General features: G+C 43.3%; 1 protein-coding gene across 17 annotated transcripts in view; it reads right to left on the minus strand.

The window, feature by feature from the left end:
* MTA3 (metastasis associated 1 family member 3) overlaps window positions 1–23,408 on the minus strand; it is a 267,789-nt gene that overhangs the window by 147,915 nt on the left and 96,466 nt on the right. For all 17 annotated transcript variants that reach the window (XR_012422441.1, XM_074011901.1, XM_074011898.1 and 14 more), the window contains one exon: window positions 251–377. Coding sequence is in view for 12 of the 17 variants with exons in the window: in XM_074011901.1 (XP_073868002.1) it covers window positions 251–377 (127 nt within the window). In the remaining 5 variants the exon portion in view is untranslated. The remainder of the gene's footprint in view (window positions 1–250; window positions 378–23,408) is intronic.

Genomic DNA, 23,408 nt, shown 5'->3' on the forward strand with positions numbered 1-23,408 from the left:
TGAGCCACTGCACCTGGCCAGGAAAGTCTGTATTAAAACAAAGTTAAAATGGTTACTTTACTGGAGAACTTTTGTGGGGCTTTAATATGCTAATATACATTATAAATTTCCAACCTAAAATTTCATTATGAAGCCTTTAGCAAAGTAGTTTAAGCAAGATCCTGAGAAGAGTCTGGAAAACGCTTCAAATAAGTCTTTTGTTTTTTGGTCACTGTAGTACTGAGTACTTTAGTTCCTAAAAAGTTCTTACCTGATATGTGTTGCGGGCAGAGATTCATACTGGCGTGACAAAAAGAGTTCCCTATGTTTCAACTGATGTTTCTGCTTATCAGTCAAGTCAGCCTCAACTGTTGTTTCAGATTCTTCCTCAATTTCTTCTACACAAATAAAATTCAAAGAATTTATTAGTACAAAGCACATTATCTGTTTGGATATTGAAACAGATCAAATCAACATTTCATTCAGTATTTTCTTCAAACTAATCAATTTTAAATTTAAACATTTGCTGGGTGCAGTGGCTCACGCTTGTAATCCTAAGCAGTTTGGGAAGCTGAGGCGGATGGATCACCTGAGGTCAGGAGTTCGAGACCAGCCTGGCCAACAAGGCAAAACCCCATCTCTACTAAAAATACAAAAATTAGCCGGGCATGATGGCGGGCGCCTGTAATCCCAGCTGCTCGGGAAGCTGAAGCAGAATTGCTTGAACCCAGGGGGTGGAGGTTGCAGCCAAGATTGTACCACTACACACAAGCCTGGGTGAAAGAGCAAGATTCCGTCTCAAAAAATAATAATAATAATTAAACATTTATCTTGTCAGTTCAACTATAACCATAAAATTATCAGGGCCTCAAAGGAACAAAAACTCCAACTTAAAAATGGCAGATGGTATCCCAAAAATATACACAAGTATTACATATCAATTTAAAAATTAATTCACTTTTTTTTGGAGATAGAGTTTGCTCTGTCGCCCAGGCTGGAGGGCAGTGGTATAATCTCAGCTCACTGCAACCTCCACCACACAGGTTCAAGCAATTCTTATGCCTTAGCCTCAAGAGTAGCTGCGATTACAGGCGTACATCACCACACCTGGTTAATTTTATGTATTTTTAGTAGAGACGCGGTTACACCATGTTGGTCTTGAACTTCTGGGCTCAAGTAATCTGCTCACTTTGGCCTCTCAAAGTGCCAGGACTACAGGCATGAGCCACCACGCCCAGCCTCACAGAAGGGACTTTATCAAATATAATGCCCTTGCTGAAGCAGTTCTTTATGAATAGCATGAGGGTAATGAATGGAGTATCAGATCTTTTCTACTTTCAAACTTTTAAAACTGAATTGAAAATGAACCTTAAACAGTAACTTAGAAAAAGACTCACCTAGCTCAAAGCAAGAATAAAGCAATTTAAAATTCTGTGGATGTTCTTTTTAATGAACTACTCAGAGAAATATAGCACTAAAAGGGCCATTTACTTGCAGGTCTAATAACATTTCACCAGTGAAGATCAATAAAGTTACTGCTGCATTGGCACTATTAGCACTAGAAAATATCACATACAAATTTATACTCTTTACCTAATTAGGATTTGACAAATTGTTGTTGTATAAGACACAGCTAACTGAATTCTAATGCACACCCTACAGAGCTAAAACAGCAACCAGCTCTGCAACAGTAACAGTAAATCTTACATTTTTTTTTTTTTTTTTTTTTTTTGAGACGGAGTCTTGCTCTGTCCCCCAGGCTGGAGTGCAGTGGCCGGATCTCAGCTCACTGCAAGCTCCTTCTCTCGGGTTCACGCCATTCTCCTGCCTCAGCCTCCCGAGTAGCTGGGACTACAGGCACCCGCCACTTCGCCCGGCTAGTTTTTTGTATTTTTTAGTAGAGACGGGGTTTCACCGTGTTAGCCAGGATGGTCTCGATCTCCTGACCTCATGATCCGCCCGTCTCGGCCTCCCAAAGTGCTGGGATTACAGGCTTGAGCCACCGCGCCCGGCCAATCTTACATTCTTATATGATCCCTTGGTTCACCGTAAAAAGGACCAAAATCACTGAAATCCAACCTAACCAAAGACAAAAATCACCACAATGGCATCTCTCATGTAGATCACTAATGAAAACCACTTTTTAAAATTTACCAGTTAAATTTTAAATTTCATTCCATGTATTTGTATAATTATTTTTTAGACGGAGTCTCGCTCTGTCACCCAGGCTGGAGTGCAGTGGCACAATCTCGGCTCACTGCAACCTCCATCTCCTGGGTTCAAGTGATTCTCCTGCCTCAGCCTTCTGAGTAGCTGGGATTACAGGCATGTGCCAACACACCTGGCTAATTTTTGTATTTTTAGTAGAGACAGGGTTTCACCATGTTGCCCAGGCTGATCTCGAACTCCTGAGCTCAAGTAATCTGTAAACCTTAGCGTGAGATAAATCGACTATTAGTGTGGATGAAGAGTAAAGAGAATTCAGAAGATAAATTTAAAGTTGGACGGGCCAGGTATGATGGCTTATGCCTGCAATCCCAGCACTTTGGGAGGCTAAGGCAAGCGGATCGCTTGAGCACAGGAGTTCAAGACCAACCTGGGCAACGTCTCTACAAAAAATACAAAAAGTAGCCAAGCCCGTGGTCCCAGCTACTTAGAGACTGATGTAAGAGGATCACTTGAGCCCAGGAGGCGGAGGGTGCTGAGCCGAGATCGCACCATTGCACTCCAGCCTGGGCAATACAGCAAGACTCTATCTCGAAATAAATAAATAAATAAGGTTGAACAATGCCTCTGAGCCAGAGTCTGATCCATGAGACTCTCGCTCATCTCCAGGGGGAGACTCCTCTTTGCTACAAAGCAGCACCCATATATGCTTAAGGTACTTCACAATAGGCCTTGCTCTACTCTACAGTTATCTGATTTCACTGCATCCCTTGAGAACAATGACAGGTCACTTATCTTTGTATCCACCCTATTTTACTTGTGGGGTAAAAGTGAACCTCAAGAAACATTCAGAGCAGACCAAGTAAGAATTATCAAGCAACACTAACTTCAGCAGCTGCAAGGATAGACTCAAAAAGTTACAGCATAAAACACAGCACAACATAAACAACAAGTTACTGTAAAAGGGGCTTTATTTTTCACATTTCATTCTAGTGCTTTTCAAAATTCTTCTTTCAAGATTTAACACAAAGTGGAAGAGAGACTAAACTTAAGAGTCACACTTGAGGCCGGGCGCAGTGGCTCGCTCATGCCTGTAATCCCAGCACTTTGGGAGGCCGAGAAGGGCAGATCACCTGAGGTCAGGAGTTTGAGACCAGCCTGGCCAACATGGTGAAACCCCGTCTCTACTAAAAGTACAAAATATTAGCTGGGCGTAGTGGCAGGTGCCTGTAATCTCAGCTACTCTGGAGGCTGAGGCAGGAGAATTGCTTGAACCCAGGAGACAGAGGCTGCAGTAAGCCAAGATCATGCCATTGCACTCCAGCCTGGGCGACAAGAGTGAAACTCTGTTTCAAAAAAAAAAGAAAAAAAGAAAATTGTGCTGACCTCAAAGACGCCCTGGAAAGGATTTTAGGAACTGCTGAGCTAAATGCAAAAGAAATCTTACCTAAAAGTATATATTAAATGAAAACCAAAAACTGGCTAAGGAAGAGTTTTTTACTTTATTGACTTTAAGAAATTTATCACAGAAATTTTATTTTCACAGTGTTGAGATACAAGGACTCATAAGTTATTCGATAGCAAATCAGGATCCCATCAGAAATTTAAGCTATTTCTGCTTTACATTTATTCAAAGAACACTGCATCTGGCAAAAGCTGCCCAATACTATAATAAATTTCAAGTCCATCTGGAATTTTATATGGTCTCAACATGCCACTGTACTATTTTTCACTTGCTATTAATTTTAAAACAAAGAATCAGAACCAAGTTATCTAGCAGCAACAGAGCACCATCCATCCTCTAATTCATTAACACCCCAGCAAGCAGCTTCCTAAAACACAATTTATATTTCTCCAGTTTTGATAAAAAGGCCTCAATAACTTCCAACCAACCACCATTAGGGTAAAAACTAAACTTTCATGGCTTATACATCTAACAATCTGCCTTGCCACATGTTTCAACAAGGATCTGTGTCCTCCCTTCCACCCTACCTCCAGCCAAAAAAAAAAAAAAAGGAAATTTATTGATGTGCCGACCAACGTGTTCTGGGGCTATCTATGAGGAAGACATAAAAGTCCTACCCTGAATTACAGTCCACCCCGGATTCCAGGCAAGAATATATACCTTTAGATGTAGTGAGTACCATAAAATTATGCGGCATACTCTGGAAGCACGACGGAGGAAATTCACGTAGCTTGATGAGCCAGCAGAGGCTTCTCCAAAGAAATCAGTTTGCACGGACACCAGAAGGGAAAGGGAGTGGATGGCCGGGCCCCTGTCTTTGGTAATTAGAGAACACATCTCTGGATAAGGATAGCCTAGGTATCTGTACTTGGGCTTGGTTTGACTGTGGGAATTTACTGCTTTTCCCTTCACATCCTGCTAACTCACCTAAAAACCTCATTAGGGAGTGTCTCCCGGTTTTAAGGCTCAAAGTCCCTCATTTAGAGAACCCCTCAGTCCCCAGCAAATGAGGACAGTTGATCACCCTAGCCTTCATACTACCCAAATGAAGCATTAAACTTAAGGTACCATAATAGCTAAAATTTAAAAGACTGAAAGAACACAGACCAACTGGAGTTCTCATACATTAACAGAGGAAGTGAAAAATCGGTCCAACCACTTTGGGAATCTGTTCGGCAAAATCTACTCAAGTAAAATTTCTGTGACAAGTTTCTTCCCCCACATGAACCAACGATGTTTCTCCTAGGTAATTACCCAAGAGAAATGAGAGCTTAAGTACACCAAAAGACCTATACATGAATGTTCATAGCAGCTTTATTTGCAGCAGCCAAAAACTGGAAATAAGCCAAATGTTCAGTAATAGGAAAACAACAACTAAGGCTGGGTACAGTGGCTCACGCCTGTAATCCCAGCACTTTGGGAGGCCGAGGCAGGCGGACAGCTTGAGCCCAAGAGATCCAGACCAGCCTAGACAACAGGACGAAACCCCATCTCTACAAAAAGATACAAAAATTAGGACTGGGCACAGTGGCTCACACCTGTAATCCCAACACTTTGGGGGGGCGAGGTGGGTGGATCACCTGAGGTCAGGAGTTCGAGACCAGCCTGGCCAACATGGCAAGACCCCATCTCTACCAAAAATATAAAAATTAGCTGGGCAAGGTGGCAGGTGGCTGTAATCTCAGCTACTCAGGAGGCTGAGGTGGGAGAATTGCTTGAACCCGGGAGGTGGAGGTTGCAGTGAGCCAAGATCGTGCCACTGCACTCCAGCCTGGGCAACAGAGCAAGCCTCCATGGGGTCGGACAAAAATAGCTGGCAGTGGTGGTGCACACCTGAAATCCTAGCTACTCCAGAGGCTGATGCAGGAGAATTACTTGAACCTGAGAGGTGGAAGTTGCAGTGAGCTGAGATTGCAACACTGCACTCCAGCCTGGGCAACACTGCGAGACTCTGTTTCAAAAAAAAATTACGTGGGCTTGGTGGCATGCACCTATAGTCCCAGCTACTCAGGAGGCCAAGGTGGGAGAATCCTTCGAACCTGGAAGTTCAAAACTGACCCAAGCAATATAGTAACACCTCGTCTCTAAACAAAACTTAGAAAGTTAGTCGTGTGGTGGCACGCACCAGCGAGAGGATCAATTGATAGAGACCCTGCCTCAGAACAATAACAACAACAACAAAACAGACAAGACAGTGCTCAGTGTTTACACAGTGTTGTGGGCAGTATTAATTTACAAACAGTCACGCTGGAAAAACTTACAGTTCATGGTGTATTGGGTAGACTACACAGAACAGTCTTGCCTCTGCAAGAGGGAATAATTAAGCCCCAGGCTGGGTACTGCTCCACACTCAACATATCATAGATGCGACAACCAAACATCAGGCTGTTTCCAAGTAACTTAAATGCATCCCAGAACAAAGTTCAAGTTGATTTATAAGAACAAAAAATGGGTCGGGCACAGTGACTCACACCTTAATCCCAGCACTTTGGGAGGCCAAGGCAGGTGGATTGTGAGGTCAAGAGATGGAGACCATCCTGGACAACATAGTGAAACCCCATCTCCACTAAAAATACAAAAATTAGCCGGGTGTGGTGGCGTGTGCCTGTAATCCCAGCTACTCGGGAGGCTGAGGCAGAAGAAACACCTGAAGCCGGGAGGCGGAGGTTTCAGTGAGCCAAGATTGTGCTACTAACCTCAAGCCTAAGCGACAGAGCATGACTCAATCTCAAAAAAAAAAAAAAATCCAGAGACAAACCCTACTCAGCAAATAAAAGTTGTAAAAGAAATGAATCATTGAGCTGATCACAGTGGCTCACGTCTGTAATCCCAGCACTTTGGGAGGCTGAGGCAAATGGATCACTTGAGGTCAGGAGTGAGACCAGCCTGGTCAATATGGCGCAACCCCATCTCTATCAAAAATACAAAAATTAGCCAGGCGTGGTGGCACGTCCCTGTAATCCCAGCTACTAGGAGACTGAGGCAGGAGAATCGCTTGAACCCAGGAGGCAGACGTTGCAGTGAGCCAAGATCACACCATTGCACTCCTGCCTGGACAACACAGCAAGACTGTTTCAAAAAAAAAAAAAAAGAGAAATGAAATGAATCACTGAGTTATACACTGAATGAACCATTAACAGATACACTGTGTTCGTAGACAATACTTTATATTGTTAAGATATAAATTCTCTCCGATTTCATTGATGTATTCAACAAAGTTTTGGCCAGGCACAGTGGCTTACGCTGTAATCCTAGCACTTTGGGAGGCCGAGGCAGGCAGATCACCTGAGGTCAGGAGTTCGAGACCACCCGGCCAACATGGTAAAACCTGATCTCCACTAAAAATACAAAAATTAGGCCGGGCGCGGTGGCTCAAGCCTGTAATCCCAGCACTTTGGGAGGCCGAGACGGGCGGATCACGAGGTCAGGAGATCGAGACCATCCTGGCTAACACGGTGAAACCCCGTCTCTACTTAAAAATACAGAAAACTAGCCGGGCGCGGTGGCGGGCGCCTGTAGTCCCAACTACTCGGGAGGCTGAGGCAGGAGAATGGCGTGAACCCGGGAGGCGGAGCTTGCAATGAGCTGAGATCTGGCCACTGCACTCCAGCCTGGGCAGCAGAGCGAGACTCCGTCTCTAAAAAAAAAAAAAAAAAAAAAAAAAAAATACAAAAATTAGCCAGGAATGGTGGCGCACGCCTGTAGCCCCAGCTACTCGGGAGGCTGAGGCAGGAGAATTACTTGAACCCGGGAGACAGATGTGGCAGTGAGCCAAGATCACACCACTGCACTCCAGCCTGGGCGACAGAGCAAGACTCGGTCTCAAAACAAAACAAACACGGGCCTGAATGGGAAAGGGAATGCAAAAAAAATAATAATTAGTTAATGAAAAGAAACATGGGCCATATATACCATAGGATGTAACCTTTTTCAAACCTTTAACCAGTTTGGAAACCAAAAGTCAGAAAATTTATAGTCTACCATGGACAAAATGGAAACAAGAATCAGCTGGAGGGTAAAGGATTATAACTTCACTTCCTGCAACCATCTGCTATAGTACATTTCATTCTGGGAGCCCTTCACTAACAAATTTCTTATAATCCTGTTGCCCTTCCCCATTTACAGTTGTTTATATGAAAAGACAGACAACCATAAACAAGTTTTTTAAAAAGTCTTGAAATGGAAAACATTTCCGTAACTGTATAGACAACACAGTAGTCTGAAAACCACCTAAACAAAAGAAGAAATGAAACTCCTTAAGCTACAAAAACTCACCAAATGAGTCAACCATATTACACCTTAATGACAAAAAGAATTAAGCAAAAACAGGAAATAAAATCTTTTATTTTGTTATCTTTAGGGATACTTTTACAACATCTTAACCTTGAATAATTTTCTAGCACGGTGAAATTAATTCCTGTCAGGAGCTGCAGTTTCACCCACATGAATTACCGCTACTCTTAAATGTAAAGCAAGTTTGGCTAGTCAACTATTTTTTTTTTTTTTTTTTTTTTTTGAGGCGGAGTCTCGCTCTGTCGCCCAGCCTGGAGTGCAGTGGCCGGATCTCAGCTCACTGCAAGCTCCGCCTCCCGGGTTTACGCCATTCTCCTGCCTCAGCCTCCCGAGTAGCTGGGACTACAGACGCTCGCCACCTCGCCCGGCTATTTTTTTGTATTTTTTTTACTAGAGACGGGGTTTCACCGGGTTAGCCAGGATGGTCTCGATCTCCTGACCTCGTGATCCGCCTGTCTCGGCCTCCCAAAGTGCTGGGATTACAGGCTTGAGCCACCGCGCCCGGCCTAGTCAACTATTTTTATAATGTTGCTAGAAAGACTCACAAATCCCCATAATATGAAAATATGTGTGCGGCTTTGAAGACTCACAGAAGTCTTACAAACATGGACACGATGCAACACTGGCTCAGGAAAAACTTGCAGAAAGGAACTGGCATGAGGTGCACTGAAAGGATATGGGACATCAGCCACAGTCCTGAGCCCTGAGTTGTCACTACTAGCAAACGAAGTTGAAAAGGAGAGCAGCCACGACCAGTCTCCACATTCCTAGGTATCAAGAAAAGGGGCAGAGTGAACTGAGGCTTCAGGTGACCATTTTCCAACTTCCTGGCTGCAAGGGACAACTGAAAATGGATGCCACTAGCACAACTCTAGAGAAGCCTCCAGTGGCACCCACTTCCCTTGTATGTCAAGACTTCTGTGTTAATGTGAAAGTCCTCCAGGGGACCCAGTCAAAGCTACTGTTTTCTGCGTATCTTATGATCTGTATGGGCTGTTACTCATTTAATCACTACAAAAACCCTCAACACAGGAAGGGTAATAAGGTAGAAAGTATTAATGAGTCCCTTGTAAAGATGAAGTCTCAACAAGGTTAATTTATCTGCCCCATAATGCCAAATTATACAAACATATAACAAAATGCAGTATAATATTTATCTTATCCAAAATAAATGTTAAGTAGATAAACAAAACATACAAAAGAATCATTTAGAGGACAGGATACTAATCCAGTTAGGTGACCTTAGACCTAACCAAGGACTCAACCAAAAAAGAGAGAGGGTTTAAACAGATTACATATAAGGTCCTCACAGGTCTAAAATTCTGTGATTTGGAATGCTAAATGAAAAATACTTGGGACTACCTAAATATAGAGGCAATATATTAAGTTAAAAGCACTAGTTAGAAATAGAAGTAGTGGAGGCCGGGTGTGGTGGCTCATGCCTGTAATCCCAGCACTTTGGGAGGTGAAGGCGGGTGGATCACGAGGTCAGGAGATGGAGACCATTCTAACACACTGAAACCCTGTCTCTAATAAAAATACAAAAAATTAGCCAGGTGTGGTGGCAATAGTCGCAGCTACTCAGGAGGCTAAGGCAGGAGAATCGCTTGAACCTGGAGGAAGGTGGGGGTTGCAGTGAGCCAAGATCACGCCACTGCACTCCAGCCTGGGCAAGAGAGCAAGACTCCGTCTCAAAAAAAAAAAGAAAGAAAGAAATAGAAGTGTAGCAAAAAGATCCGGAATTCAGTGCATGTACACTATACTTCAATAAAAATATATTTTTTAAAAAAGATAACTTGGCCAGCCACAGTAGTTCATGCCTGTAATCCTAACACTTTGGGAGGCTAAAGTGGGCAGATTGCTTCACCCCAGGAGTTCAAGACCAGCCTGGGCAACATGGCAAAACCCTGTCTCTACAAAAGGATACAAAAATTAACCAGACACGATGGCACGCAACTGTAGTCCCAGCTACTCAGGAGGCTGAAGCAGGAGGATCAGTTGAGCCTGGGAGACAGAGGTTGCAGTAAGCTGAGATGGTGCCACTGCACTCCAGCCTGAGTAACAGAGCAAGATCCCATCTCAAAAAAAAAAAAAAAAAAAGTAACAGCCGGGTGAGGTGGCTCACGCCTGTAATCCCAGCACTTTGGGAGGCTAAGGTGGGTGGAGACCAGCCTGGCCAACATGGTAAAACCCATCTCTACTAAAAATACAAAAATTAGCCAGGCGTGGTAGTGCACGCCTGTAATCCCAGTAACTCAGGAGGCTGAGGCAGGAGAATCGCTTGAACCGAAGAGGCAGGGATTGCAGTGAGCCAAGATCATGCCACTGCACTCCAGCCTGGCCAACAGAGCAAGACTCTGTCTCAAAAAAAAAAAAGGATAACTTGTCGGCCAGGTGCAGTGTAATCCCAACACCTTGGGAGGCTTAGGCAGCAGGATCATGTGAAACCAGACTTTGAGACCAGCCTGGGCAACACGGTGAGACCCCATTTCTATAAAAAATAATAATAGTAAATTTTTAAAAAGATGGCCGGGTGTGGTGGCTGACGCTTGTAATCCCAATTCTTTGGGAGGCCGAGGCGGGTGGATTGCCTGAGCACAGGAGTTCTAAACCAGCCTGGGCAACAAGGTGAAACCCCGTCTCTACTAAAATACAAAAAAAATAATTTGCCAGGTAATGCGGCGTGCGCCTGTTGTCCCAGCTACTCAGGAGGCTGAGGGAGGAGAATTGCTTGAACCCGGGAGGCAGAGGTTACAGTGAGGCAAGATCACACCACTGCACTCCAGTCTGGGCAACAAAGCAAGACTCTGTCTCCAAAAAAAAAAGATAACTTGTGGAAAATTTTAGATTAGCTACTTCAACTATAAAAATGATTTTCATTCTATAAGTCCACAGACAGCAAAAAAAAAAAAAAAAAAAAAAAAAAAAATTAGGATTTTCAATCAACTAGTCACACGAAAATATACGTGAGCCTGTATTCTTCCAGACCGCAAATTAAGACACACAATTACAGAAGTAAAGCAAACACAAAGGCTTTCTAAAAAGCTTAAGAACATCTAATTGCTGGATTGCCTCATTTAATGATCAATAAGCAATGTGACATCAATTTTAAAGTAGTAATATAGTACTTGCTTTGTTTACAAAAAATATAAACCATTAACATTCAGAAGACCAGATCAATAAGAAAAGGTATATCATAAAACATAATTAACTTGTCAAATAATAAACCTTTGTAATATTTACAGTTGATAATAATCTGGTTAATGCGACACAAACTTGCCATAATTGCCAATTACAAAGTGTCACTTACAAAAATAAAAACTCTATAAAATATCAAGAGAAAAATGTCCTTTTAAATGAAAGTTGATTACTTTAATGCTGTGATAAAAAAATAGATTTTATGCCAACTCCAATCAAGGGGTAACAGCTGGCTAGAAAGGACCAAGTGTGCCCAAGGGCAGAGTAAGGACTCAGTATCTTGGTTGGGCCCTGGCTGCAAAAGGAGAGTAGCAGGCTGACTGAGGTCTATGTGCCTACACACTTCATAGACTAAGAAACAAAAAGCCATGGGCTATGTTCTCAAAATGTAAAATGTTATTAAAAAATACAACACACATCTTAAAAATCAACTATGTTTAGCTTTATTCCTAATAAAATTTGGACTGAAGTACAAAATTAGAAACAAGAAAAAGTTTTTCAAATGTCAGGATGACCTTTTATTGTTCTGTTCTTTTCCCTCCTCTCTTTAGTATTTCTCTTGGAAGTATTAAGATTTCAAAAAATGGGCAGAATGAATCACAGACAGATGCTTTCAGAAACTTGGATGAAGACATATATAATGTAAGATGGACTTCACTTACATGTAGAGTAAAATGGACTTACATGTAAAAGCATTTAGAGTAAGTGTCTGGTATTATTAGCTCCTACTATTAGCTCCTACTATTATTGTTAAATCATTATTATAACTTTTTACTAAGTTATAAGTTACTAAGTAAAAAGTTACAATAATAATTTTTAAAGTTTTTTCCTGTCCTATGTGATCTGAAAAAATATATATACACACCAATACCATTTACTTAAACACGGGAAGGTAGAGGACAAGGAAAGAAGAAAATCTAAGTGAAATGTATTTCCTTGTTCTAATAGGAGAAGTAGCCATGGAAAAATGTAAGGTTAAACACGTCAGTTTACAATTAGGAATATCTGCTTTACTTCCTTTATTGGAGTAACTAAAGGTTTCTTTTACTTTTTCCCCCCACAAATTAATTTAGCAAAAGTTAAACTCAAAATAGGCAAAGAATATAAACAGTTCACAGAAAAGGACATACATATGGCCTTTTAAAAATATAAAAAGATGTTCCACTTCACTCATAAGAAATTTAAGATACAATCCCACCAAGGAACCATTTTTAATCTGTAAGATTAATAAAGATTTAAAAACTTAATCCTAGACCTCGTGTGGTGGCTCATGCCTGTAATCCCCGCACTTTGGGAGTCTGAGTTGGGTGGATCACCTGAGGTCAGGAGTTTGAGAGCAGCCTGGCCAACATGGTGAAACCCTGTCTCTACTAAAAACACAAAAAATTAGCCAGGCATGGTAGTGCACACCTGTAATTCCAGCTATTCAGGAGACTGAGGCATAAGAATCGCTTGAGCCCGGGAGGCAGAGGTTGCTATGAGCTGAGATCATGTCATTGCACTCCAGCCTGGGGACTCTGTCTTTTTAAAAAAAAAAAAAAAAAAAAAAAAGGCGGGGGTGGGCCTGGCACTGTGGCTCCCTCCTAGCACTTTGGGAGGCTGAGGCAGGTGGATTATCTGAAGTCAGGAGTTCAAGACCAGCCTGGCTAACATGGTGAAACCCCATCTCTACTAAAAATACAAAAATTAGCCAGGCGTGGTAGTGTGCACCTGTAATCCCAGCTACTTGGGAGACTGAGGCAGGAGAATCGCTTGAACCTGGGAGGCAGAAGTTGCAGTGAGCCAAGATCATGCCACTGCACTCCAGCCTGGGCAACAAAGGGAGACTCCATCTCAAAAAAAAAAAAAAAAAAACTTAATCCTATACTGGTAAGAGTCAAAGGAGGGAATGGGCACTCATTCATTGCTGGTAGGTGTAAACTGGAACAATATCTGAGGCAATTAATTTGGTAATATCTGTCAAAATCACAATGCATAAAACCATTTATTTTTTATAGAGAAAAATAAACGGGGTCTTGCTATGTTGCCCAGGCTGCTGAAATGTAGTGGCTATTCACAGGTTCCACTGTAGTGTACAGAGCAAAACTCCATCTCAATAAATAAAGAAATAAAGACTCCATCTCAATAAATAAATAGATGCCATAGTCCTCCGAGTACTAAATGACATATATACTCACCCACCACATGACATTTAAGTCAACAGCAAACCACAAATATGAACAACAGTCCCATAAGGTTATAATGAAGCTGAAAAACTCCAACTGCCCAGTGACACTATAGTGGTAATGTCATGGCACAAAGCATGACTCCCATGTCTGTGATGATACTGGTATAAACAAACCTACTGTATTGCCCATCAAATAAATGTACAGTACATACAATTATGTACAGTACTAACACTTGACATAGATAATTACTATGTTACTGATTTATGTATTTATTATACTATACTTTTTTTTTTTTTTTTTTTTTGACACAGAGTCTTGCTCTGTCACCCAGGCTGGAGTGCAGTAGCACGATGTTGGTCAGGCTGGTCTCAACTTCCTGACCTCAAGTGATCCACCTGCCTCGGCCTCCCACAGTGCTGAGATTACAGGTATGAGCCACTGCATCTGGCCAATATACTATACTTTTTATTGTTGTTTTAATTTTTTTTTTTTTTTTTTGAGACGGAGTCTCACGCTGTTGCCCAGGCTGGAGTGCAGTGGCGCGATCTCGGCTCACTGCAAGCTCCGCCTCCCGGGTTCCCGCCATTCTCCTGCCTCAGCCTCCTGAGTAGCTGGGACTACAGGCGCCCGCCACCGCGCCCGGCTAATTTTTTGTATTTTTAGTAGAGACGGGGTTTCACTGTGGTCTCGATCTCCTGACCTTGTGATCCGCCCGCCTCGGCCTCCCAAAGTGCTGGGATTACAGGCTTGAGCCACCGCGCCCGGCCTGTTGTTTTAATTTTATTTAATTTTATTTTGAGATAGAGTCTCACTCTGTTGCCAAGGCTGGAGTGCAGTGACATGATCTCGGCTCACTGCAACCACCACCTCCTGGGTTCAAGCAATTCTCTTGCCTCAGTCTCCCAAGTAGCTGGGATTACAGGTCCATGCCACCCCACCCAGCTAACTTTTGTATTTTTTAGTAGAGACAGGGTTTCACCATGCTGGCCAGGCTGGTCTTGAACTCCTGACCTCAACTGATCTCTCCACCTCAGCCTCCCAAAGTGGTAGGATTACAGACGTGAGCCACCACACCTGTCCTATTGTTGTCTTAGGGTGTATTTTTTCTACTTACTAAGGAAAAAAGGTTAACTGTAAAACAGCCCCAGACAGGTCCTTCAGAAGGTATTCCAAAAGAAGGAATTGTTATCAAAGATGACAGCTCCATGTGTGTGAGTGTTCCTGAAGACCTTCCAGGGGGACAAGATGTGGACTAAGAAGACAGTGATACTGATGATCCTGACCCTGTGTAGACCTAAGCTAACATATGTTTATGTTTGCATTGTCAATAAAAAAGTTTAAAAAGTGAAAATGACTTTTTTTGACACAGGGTCTCCATCTGTACACCAGGCTTGAGTGCACTGGTGCAAACACAGCTCACTGCAGCCTCAAACTCTCAGGCTCAAGCAATACTCCTGCCTAAACCTCCCGAGCAGCTGGGACCACAGGTGCATGCCGCCACACCCAGCTAATTTTTAAATATTTTGTAGAGACGGAGTCTTGTTATGTTGCTTAAGCTGGTCTTAAACTCCTGAGCTCAAGTGATCCTCCCATCTCAACCTCCCAAAGTGCTGGGATTACAGGTACGAGCTGCTATGCCCAGCCATAAATGAATTCTTTTTTGTTTGTTTGTTTTTTGAGATAGAGTCTCACTCTGTCTCCCAGTCTAGAGTGCAGAGGCCTGATCTCAGCTCACTGCAACCTCTGCCTCCTGGGCTCAACCAATCCTCCTGCCTCAGTCTCCCTAGTAGCTGGGACTACAGGTATATACCACCAAACCTGGCTAATTTTTATATTTTTAGTAGAAACAGGGTTTCACAATGTTGCCCAGGCTGGTCTCCAACTCCTGGGCTCAAGCAATCTGCCTGCCTCAGCCTCCCAAAGTGCTGGGATTACAGGCGTGAGCCACTGCACCTGGCCAAATGATTTTTTCTTAATAGGAAAAAAGCTTAAGGCCGGGCGCGATGGCTCATGCCTGTAACCCCAGCACTTTGGGAGGTCGAGGTGGGTGGATCACAAGGTCAGGAGATAGAGACCATCCTGGCCAACATGGTAAAACCCCATCTCTACTAAAAATACAAAAACTAGCTGGGCATGGTGGTGTGCACCTGTAATCCCAGCTGCATGGGAGGCTGAGGCAGGAGAATTGCTTGAACCTGGAAGGCGGAGATTGCAGTGAGTCGAGATTGTGCCACTGCCCTCCAGCCTGGGCTACTGAGCGAGACTCCGTTTAAAAAAATAAAAATAAAAAATAAATAAAAGAAAAGAAAAAGAAAAAAGCTTATAGAATAAGGATATAATGAAAGAAAATATTTTTGTACAGCTGTTCAATGTGTTTGTGTTTTAAGTTGTTATTACAAGAGTCAAAAAGCTAAACAAAATTAAAAGGTTTATGAAGTTAAAAACTTACAATAAATTGGGTTAATTTATTATTGAAGGAAAACTTTTCCAAAAATTTAGTATTGCCTAAGTGTACAGTGTTTACAAAGCCTACAGTGGTGTACAGTATGTACTAGGCCTTCACTTCCTACCACCACTCAGTCACTGACTCACTTCAAGGCCTGGAATCTCCATTCATGGTAAGTGTCCTACACAGGTGTATCACTTTTTTTTTTTTGACACGGAGTCTCGCTCTGTCGCCCAGGCTGGAGTGCAGTGGCCGGATCTCAGCTCACTGCAAGCTCCGCCTCCCGGGTTCACGCCATTCTCCTGCCTCAGCCTCCCGAGTAGCTGGGACTACAGGCGCCCGCCACCTCGCCCGGCTAGTTTTGTTTGTATTTTTTTTTAGTAGAGACGGGGTTTCACCGTGTTAGCCAGGATGGTCTCGATCTCCTGACCTCGTGATCCGCCCGTCTCGGCCTCCCAAAGTGCTGGGATTACAGGCTTGAGCCACCGCGCCCGGCCAGGTGTATCACTTTTTATCCTTTCTACTGTATTTTTCTGTACTCGTTCTATGTTTAAATATGTTTAGATACACAAATACCCAGCCGGGCGCGGTGGCTCAAGCCTGTAATCCCAGCACTTTGGGAGGCCAAGGCAGGCGGATCACGAGGTCAGGAGATCGAGACCATCCTGGCTAACACGGTGAAACCCCGTCTCTACTAAAAAATACAAAAAACTAGCCGGGCGAGGTGGCGGGCGCCTGTAGTCCCAGCTACTCGGGAGGCTGAGGCAGGAGAATGGCGTGAACCCGGGAGGCGGAGCTTGCAGTGAGCTGAGATCCGGCCACTGCACTCCAGCCTGGGCGACAGAGCGAGACTCCGTCTCAAAAAAAAAAAATACCCAAAATTGGGTAACAACTGCATACAGTATTCAATACAGTAATAAACGTACAGATGTGCACCCTAAGAACAATAGGCTACACCACATAGCCTAGGTGTGTAATAGGCTATACCATCTAGGTTTGTGTAAGTACACTCTATGATGTCCACACATAGACAAAAATCGCCTAACAACGCATCTCTCAGAAACATATCCTTGTCACAAGGCAATGATGGCCATGCTCTGCAGACTGCTAGATAGCAAATGATGAAAAATACCCTAATCCTCTACCAGTACACTGTGGTCAAATTACAGTACATCAAAGTGTGGAATAACATGCAGTCATGAAAACTGTAACACAGTTTAAAAAAGAGCAAACATGCGGGCAGATCACTTGAGGTCAGGAGTTCAAGAGCAGTCTGGCCAATGTGGTGAAACCCCGTCTCTATTAAAAATACAAAAATTAGCCAGGTGTAGTGGTGCACACCTGTAGTCCCAGCTACTCAGGAGGCTGAGGTCGGAGAAGTGCTTCAACTGGGGAGGCGAAGGTTGCAGTGAGCCGAGATTACGCCATTGCACTCTAGTCTGGGCGACAGAGATAGCGAGACTCCGTCTCAAAAAAAAAAAAAAAGCAAACGTGAAAAAAAGCAAGCCCAGTTTCTTAGTCCATTTTGTGTTGCTGAAAAGGAATACTTGAAGCTGGGTAATCTACAAAGCAAAAAGGTTTATTTGCCTCACAATTCTCATGGCTGTAAAGTTCATGACTGGGTATCTGCATCTGATGAGGGAATCAGGCTGCTTTCAGTCATGGTAGAAGGTGAAGGGGAACCAATATGCGGCGATCACATGGCAAGAAAGGAAGCAAGGTTGGAGGTGTGCTGGTTCTTTTTAAAAACCAGCTCTCTAGGGAACTAACAAAGTGAAAAGTCACGTCGACTCCAGGGAGGGCATTAATTTAATCCATTCAAGAAGAATCTGGCCGGGCGCGGTGGCTCAAGCCTGTAATCCCAGCACTTCGGGAGGCCGAGACAGGCGGATCACGAGGTCAGGAGATCGAGACCATCCTGGCTAACACGGTGAAACCCCGTCTTTACTAAAAAATACAAAAAACTAGCCGGGCGAGGTGGCGGGCGCCTGTAGTCCCAGCTACTCGGGAGGCTGAGGCAGGAGAATGGCCTGAACCCGGGAGGCGGAGCTTGCAGTGAGCTGAGATCCGGCCACTGCACCCCAGCCTGGGCGACAGAGCGAGATTCTGTCTCAAAAAAAAAAAAAAAAAAGAGGAATCTACTCCCATGACCCAACCATCTCCCATTAGGCCCCACCTCCAACACTGGGGATCAGATCTCAACATGAGTTTGGAGGGCACAGCATCCAAACCACAGCACGCAGGAAAAGGGCTATAGTGTACCGAAAGTCTTCCAAACATGAACCTGTCTCCTGGGTGTATAAGACATTCTAAGAGGTACACAGAAACACAGGTTTCAGATCAACACCCGCATGCTCCTACTGATCTGCCTGAGAACTAGCACAAGGTCAAGGCATCAGACTGATCTCTTGTCATCTCCACTTCTCACAACTGCCATTCTCTTATATACAGGCATCTCCTCTCAACCACCCTAAATCTTACTGCAGAACTTGCGTGGAACATGGGGAGTAAAAACCTCCAAGATACCAAACAAAGGGACCATTGGTGACAAAAGAGAAATACAATACAAGTCTCTGAGAGGCCTCTAACCCAGACATCAAAAAGTTCCACAGTAGGGTTTTGTGTCCTATACATGCTTCAGCCTGGGCAACATGGTGAAACTTGTCTCTACTAAAAATACAAAATTTAGCCAGGCATGGTGGCACACACCTATAATCCTAACTACTCCAGAAGCTGAAGCAGGAGAATCGCCTGAACCTGGGAGGCAGAGGTTGCAGTGAGCCTAGATGGCACCACTGCACTCCAGCCTGGGTGAAAGAGCAAGACTCCGTCTCACAAAAACAAAAATCCAAAAAGAAGTGGTTACCTTACAGATGTATGCTACTCATTTATTAAAATTGGAAAAAAGGAGTCAGACTTTCTGGCAGAAAGTCAGTGTTATTTATTTAGCTGCCTAGTTTGTCAGTGAAGACTGGCTTTGCCATTAAGGTTACTGGTGTTAATTTTCCACAACTGAACAAATTAAATCCACAGTTCCAACAATTAGATGAAAATATATTTAAATAGTTTATAATTATATTAAAATTTGCATCATGTATTTAAATACATATTTAAGTATGTACATGATCTAAGAGTTAAACATTTACCAGACACAAATTTAAAATACAAAGGTATATTTAAATGAACATTACTTCATTACTTCAACTTTCCCAAACCTTTGAGTATACTGGTTGAAATAAGGTGCCTATATTGTTTTATGTGTCAAACTATCTAAACTATAGTACCTAGTTATTCAATCAAAATCTAACTTAGATATTGTTATGAAAATATTTTGTAGATATGAGTAACATCAGCTGACTTGAAGTTAAGAAGACTGGCCTCCATAATCAGGGTGGGCCTCATCCAATCAGTAAAAGGCCCTAAGTGCAAAACTAAGGCTTCCCTGAAGAAGAAACGTCCACCTGACAGACAGCCCCCCTGTGGATATCAGACTTGCCTGGCCAGCCCCAGCAATTATGTAAGCCAGTTCCTTGCAAAAAAAAAATCTCTTTATATGTATATAAACCCGTTGAAAATTTTATGTAGTGTATATAAATGTATTTATACTACATATATTATAATACATACAATATTCATGTGTATACATGCATACATATGTGTCTGTATATTTATACACATACATAAACTCCATCTGGTTCTTTTTCTCTGGTAAAACCCTAATTGATTCAGAGTCCCTATAGGTGAATGGTAAGAAGTATAATTAATAATCTTTTGTTAGGTCTCAGTAAAACCTTTTTACTTTGCTTCTCAGAAAATGAGAATGCAAAGGGCCCTAATGACTTGTTAAAAAACCTAAACCTCTTCCATGTCTGCTGGTTTCAAATTATCTGCTTCTAGCAAAACTAAAAGAGGACCTAATTGAATTGACAGCTGCTAAATCATTAAAAATCCTTTATTGTCAATGACTGCTATATGCTTTTTCAAACACAGTTGAGAAGAACAAAGAACTGAGACCCTTATAAGCTCTAAGGGCAGAGATTTCGGTAGCTTTGTTCACCACTCATCACCAGTACTTAGTAGAATGTCCAGTACGCAGCAGGAACTCAAAATACATTTGGTAAATGAATACATAAGCAAAACTCCACAATTCTGATCTACCTACTTACATGTAAAAATTGTGTTACAATCTACATGAATATAAATCAAACATGAAGAACAGAATGAAAGCTAAACCTGTCTCATTCTAGCAATGATGTATATTATTTCAAGGATTCATTAAGCTAATTGGAAAGGAAGTCCACTAAGCTTAAGATTTCCTATGAAAATGTCACACTTTTAGTTTTACTAATTATCAAAAATTTTACAATGTATACTGTAATTATAAAAATCCAAAGAAAAATGTTAAGACTCTGAGTCTTATGAACTCAGAAAATGTAAATAGTTTTTACATTTTAATTTACATATGCATTTCTGTTGCAGTGATTCACAAGATGATTAATACAATTTGCAAGCATTAAAAACATTAGGTTAGTACACCAGGCACACCTGTAACCCCAGCACCTTAGGAAGCCGAGGTGGGCAGATCACTTGAGGCCAGGAGTTCAAGACCAATCTATCCAACATGGCAAAAATCCGTCTCTACAAAAAATGCAAAAATTAGCTGGGTGTGGTGGCACACACATGTGATCCCAGCTACTCAGGTGGCTAAAGCAGGAGAATAACTTGAATCCCTACGTCGAGAGGCAGAGGTTGCAGCGAGCTGAGATTGTGCCACTGCACTTCAACCTGAGTGACAGCCAAACTCTGTCTCAAAAAAACAAACAAACAAATAAATGAATAAATAAAGGAAGGGAAAATCAAGAGAAAAAAAGAGAAAACATTCTAATCCGCTATCATTTTTGAAAAAACCTGGGCCGGGCACGGTGGCTCATGCCTGTAATCTCAGCACTTTGGGAGGCCAAGGCAGGTGGATCACGAGGTCAGGAGATCGAGATCATCCTGGCTAACATGGTGAAACCCCGTCTCTACTAAAATACAAAAAATTAGCTGGGTGTGGTGGTGCACACCTGTAGTCCCACCTACTTGGGAGACTGAGGCAGGGGAATTGCTTGAACCCGGGAGGTGGAGGTTGCAGTGAGCCGTTATCACGCCACTGCACTCCAGCCTGGAGACAGTGAGACTCTGTCTTTAAAAAAAAAAAAAAAAAAACTTTAAGAAAAAACCTGTTGCAGAGTAAAGAACGTGTATATACACTTTTGTATGTATTTTCTTTCATACACAAGAATTCTCATTGGAAAAGACACCAGAAGCTAGTAATAATAATGACTTGTCAGGGAGAACTGGGTTTTGGGGGGTCCTGATATAGGGAGCTTTTGCACTGAATACATTTTTGTATCTTTTAAATGTTTACTCATTCAAACGTTAACTTATATTTTGGGAGGCAGGGTCTTGTTCTGTCACTCAGGCTGGAGTGAGTGGCGCAATCACAGCTTACTGCAGCCTCAACCTTCAGAGATCTGTATTAATGTTTTATTTTTTATTTTACTTTAATTTTTTTTTTTTTTTTTTTTTTTTTTTCTGAGACTGAGTCTCACTCTGTCGCCCAGGCTGGAATGCAGTGGCGAGATCTTGGCTCACTGCAAGCTTTGCCTCCCGGGTTCAGGCCATTCTCCTGCCTCAGCCTCCCGAGTAGCTGGGACTACAGGCGCCAGCCACGATGCCCGGCTAATTTTTTTTGTATTTTTAGTAGAGTCGGGGTTTCACCGTGTTAGCCAGGAAGGTCTCGATCTCCTGACCTTGTGATCCACCCACCTCGGCCTCCCAAAGTGCTGGGATTACAGGCGTGAGCCACTGCACCCGGCCTATTTTGCTTTAATTTTTTTGAGATAGAGTCTCACTGTGTCACCCAGGCTGGAGTGCAGTGACACGATCTTGGCTCACTGCAACCTCTGCCTCCCGGGTTCAAGGCATTGTCCTGCCTCAGCCTCCTGAGTAGCTAGGATTACAGGTGCCTGCCACCACACCCGACTAATTTTTGCATTTTACCTTTTTTTGAGATGGAGTCTTGCTGCGTCGCCAGGCTGGAGTACAGTGGCACAATCTCAGCTCACTGCAACCTCTGCCTTCCGGGTTCAAGTGATTCTCTTGCCTCAGCCTCCCAAGTAGCTGGGACTATAGGCACGTGCCACCATACCCAGCTAATTTTTGTATTTTTAGTAGAGACAGGGTTTCACCATGTTGGCCAGGATGGTCTCGAACTTCTGACCTCGTGATCCGCCTGCCTCAGTCTCCCAAAGTGCTGGGATTACCAGCGTGAGCCACCGTGCCCAGCCAATTTTTGTATTTTTCCTAGAGATGGGTTTTTGCCATGTTGGTCCTGGCCTCAAGTGATCTACCTGCCTCGGCCCCCCAAAGTGCTAGGAGCCACCATGCCCAACCAATGATCTCTGTGTGTGAGTGTGTGTGTGTGTGTGTGTGTGTGTGTGTGTTTTCCTTCCTTGTACCGGTTTTTTGAAATTTCTTTTTTTTTTCTTGCTTTTAGATATGAGGTCTTGCTGTGTTGCCCAGGCTAGTCTCCAACTCCTGGACTCAAGTGGTCCTCCTGCCTTGGCCTCCAAAAGTGCTTGGATTACAGGCGTGAGCCACTGTCCCCGGCCTAAATTTTCTTTCTTTTCTTTTTTTTTTTTTTTTTTTTTGAGACGGAGTTTTGCTCCTGTTGCCCAGGCTGGAGTGCAACGGTACGATCTCAGCTCACTACAACCTCCACCTCCTGGGTTCAAGCAATTCTGCCTCAGCCTCCCAAGCAGCTGGGATTACAGGTGTGTGCCACCATGCCCATCTAATTTTGTATTCTTTTTTTTTTTTTTGAGACGGAGTCTCGCTCTCGCCCAGGCTGGAGTGCAGTGGCGCGATCTCGGCTCACTGCAAGCTCCGCCTCCCGGGTTCACGCCATTCTCCTGCCTCAGCCTCCCGAGTAGCTGGGACTACAGGCGCCCACAACCGCGCCCGGCTAATTTTTTGTATTTTTAGTAGAGACGGGGTTTCACCGTGGTCTCGATCTCCTGACCTTGTGATCTGCCCGCCTCGGCCTCCCAAAGTGCTGGGATTACAGGCGTGAGCCACCGCGCCCGGCCTAATTTTGTATTCTTAATAAAGACAGGGTTTCACCATGTTGGTCAGGCTGATCTTGAACTCCTGACCTCAAGTGATCCACCCACCTCGGCTCCCAAAGTGCCGGGATTAGAGGCGTGAGCCACTGCGCCCAGCCCTAAATTTTCTTTTTGTCAGGAAGTTATTCATCGTTTGTAATTTTTTTTTTTTAAGAGACACAGGTGTCACTCTATTGCCCAGGCTGGAATGCAATTGCTCAGTCATAGCTCATTCCAACCTTGAAATACTGGACTCAAGTGATTCTCCTATCTCACTCTCCTCTGTAGGTAGAACTGTAATTACATATAACTAAATAAATAAAATAAAATACAAGATGGGGCCATGCAAAGTGGCTCATGCCTCTAATCCGAGCATTTTGGGAGGCCAAGGCAGGTGGATCACTTGAGGTGAGAAGTTCGAGACCATGCTGGCCAACACGGCAAAACCCAGTCTCTACAAAAATACAAAAATTAGCCAGGAGTGGTGGCGTGCACCTGTTGTTCCAGCTACTCAGAAGGCTGAGGCAGGCGAATCACTTGAACCC

This window comes from Macaca fascicularis, chromosome 13 (assembly GCF_037993035.2).
Source record: "Macaca fascicularis isolate 582-1 chromosome 13, T2T-MFA8v1.1".
In the NCBI taxonomy this organism is placed as follows: Eukaryota; Metazoa; Chordata; class Mammalia; order Primates; family Cercopithecidae; genus Macaca; species Macaca fascicularis.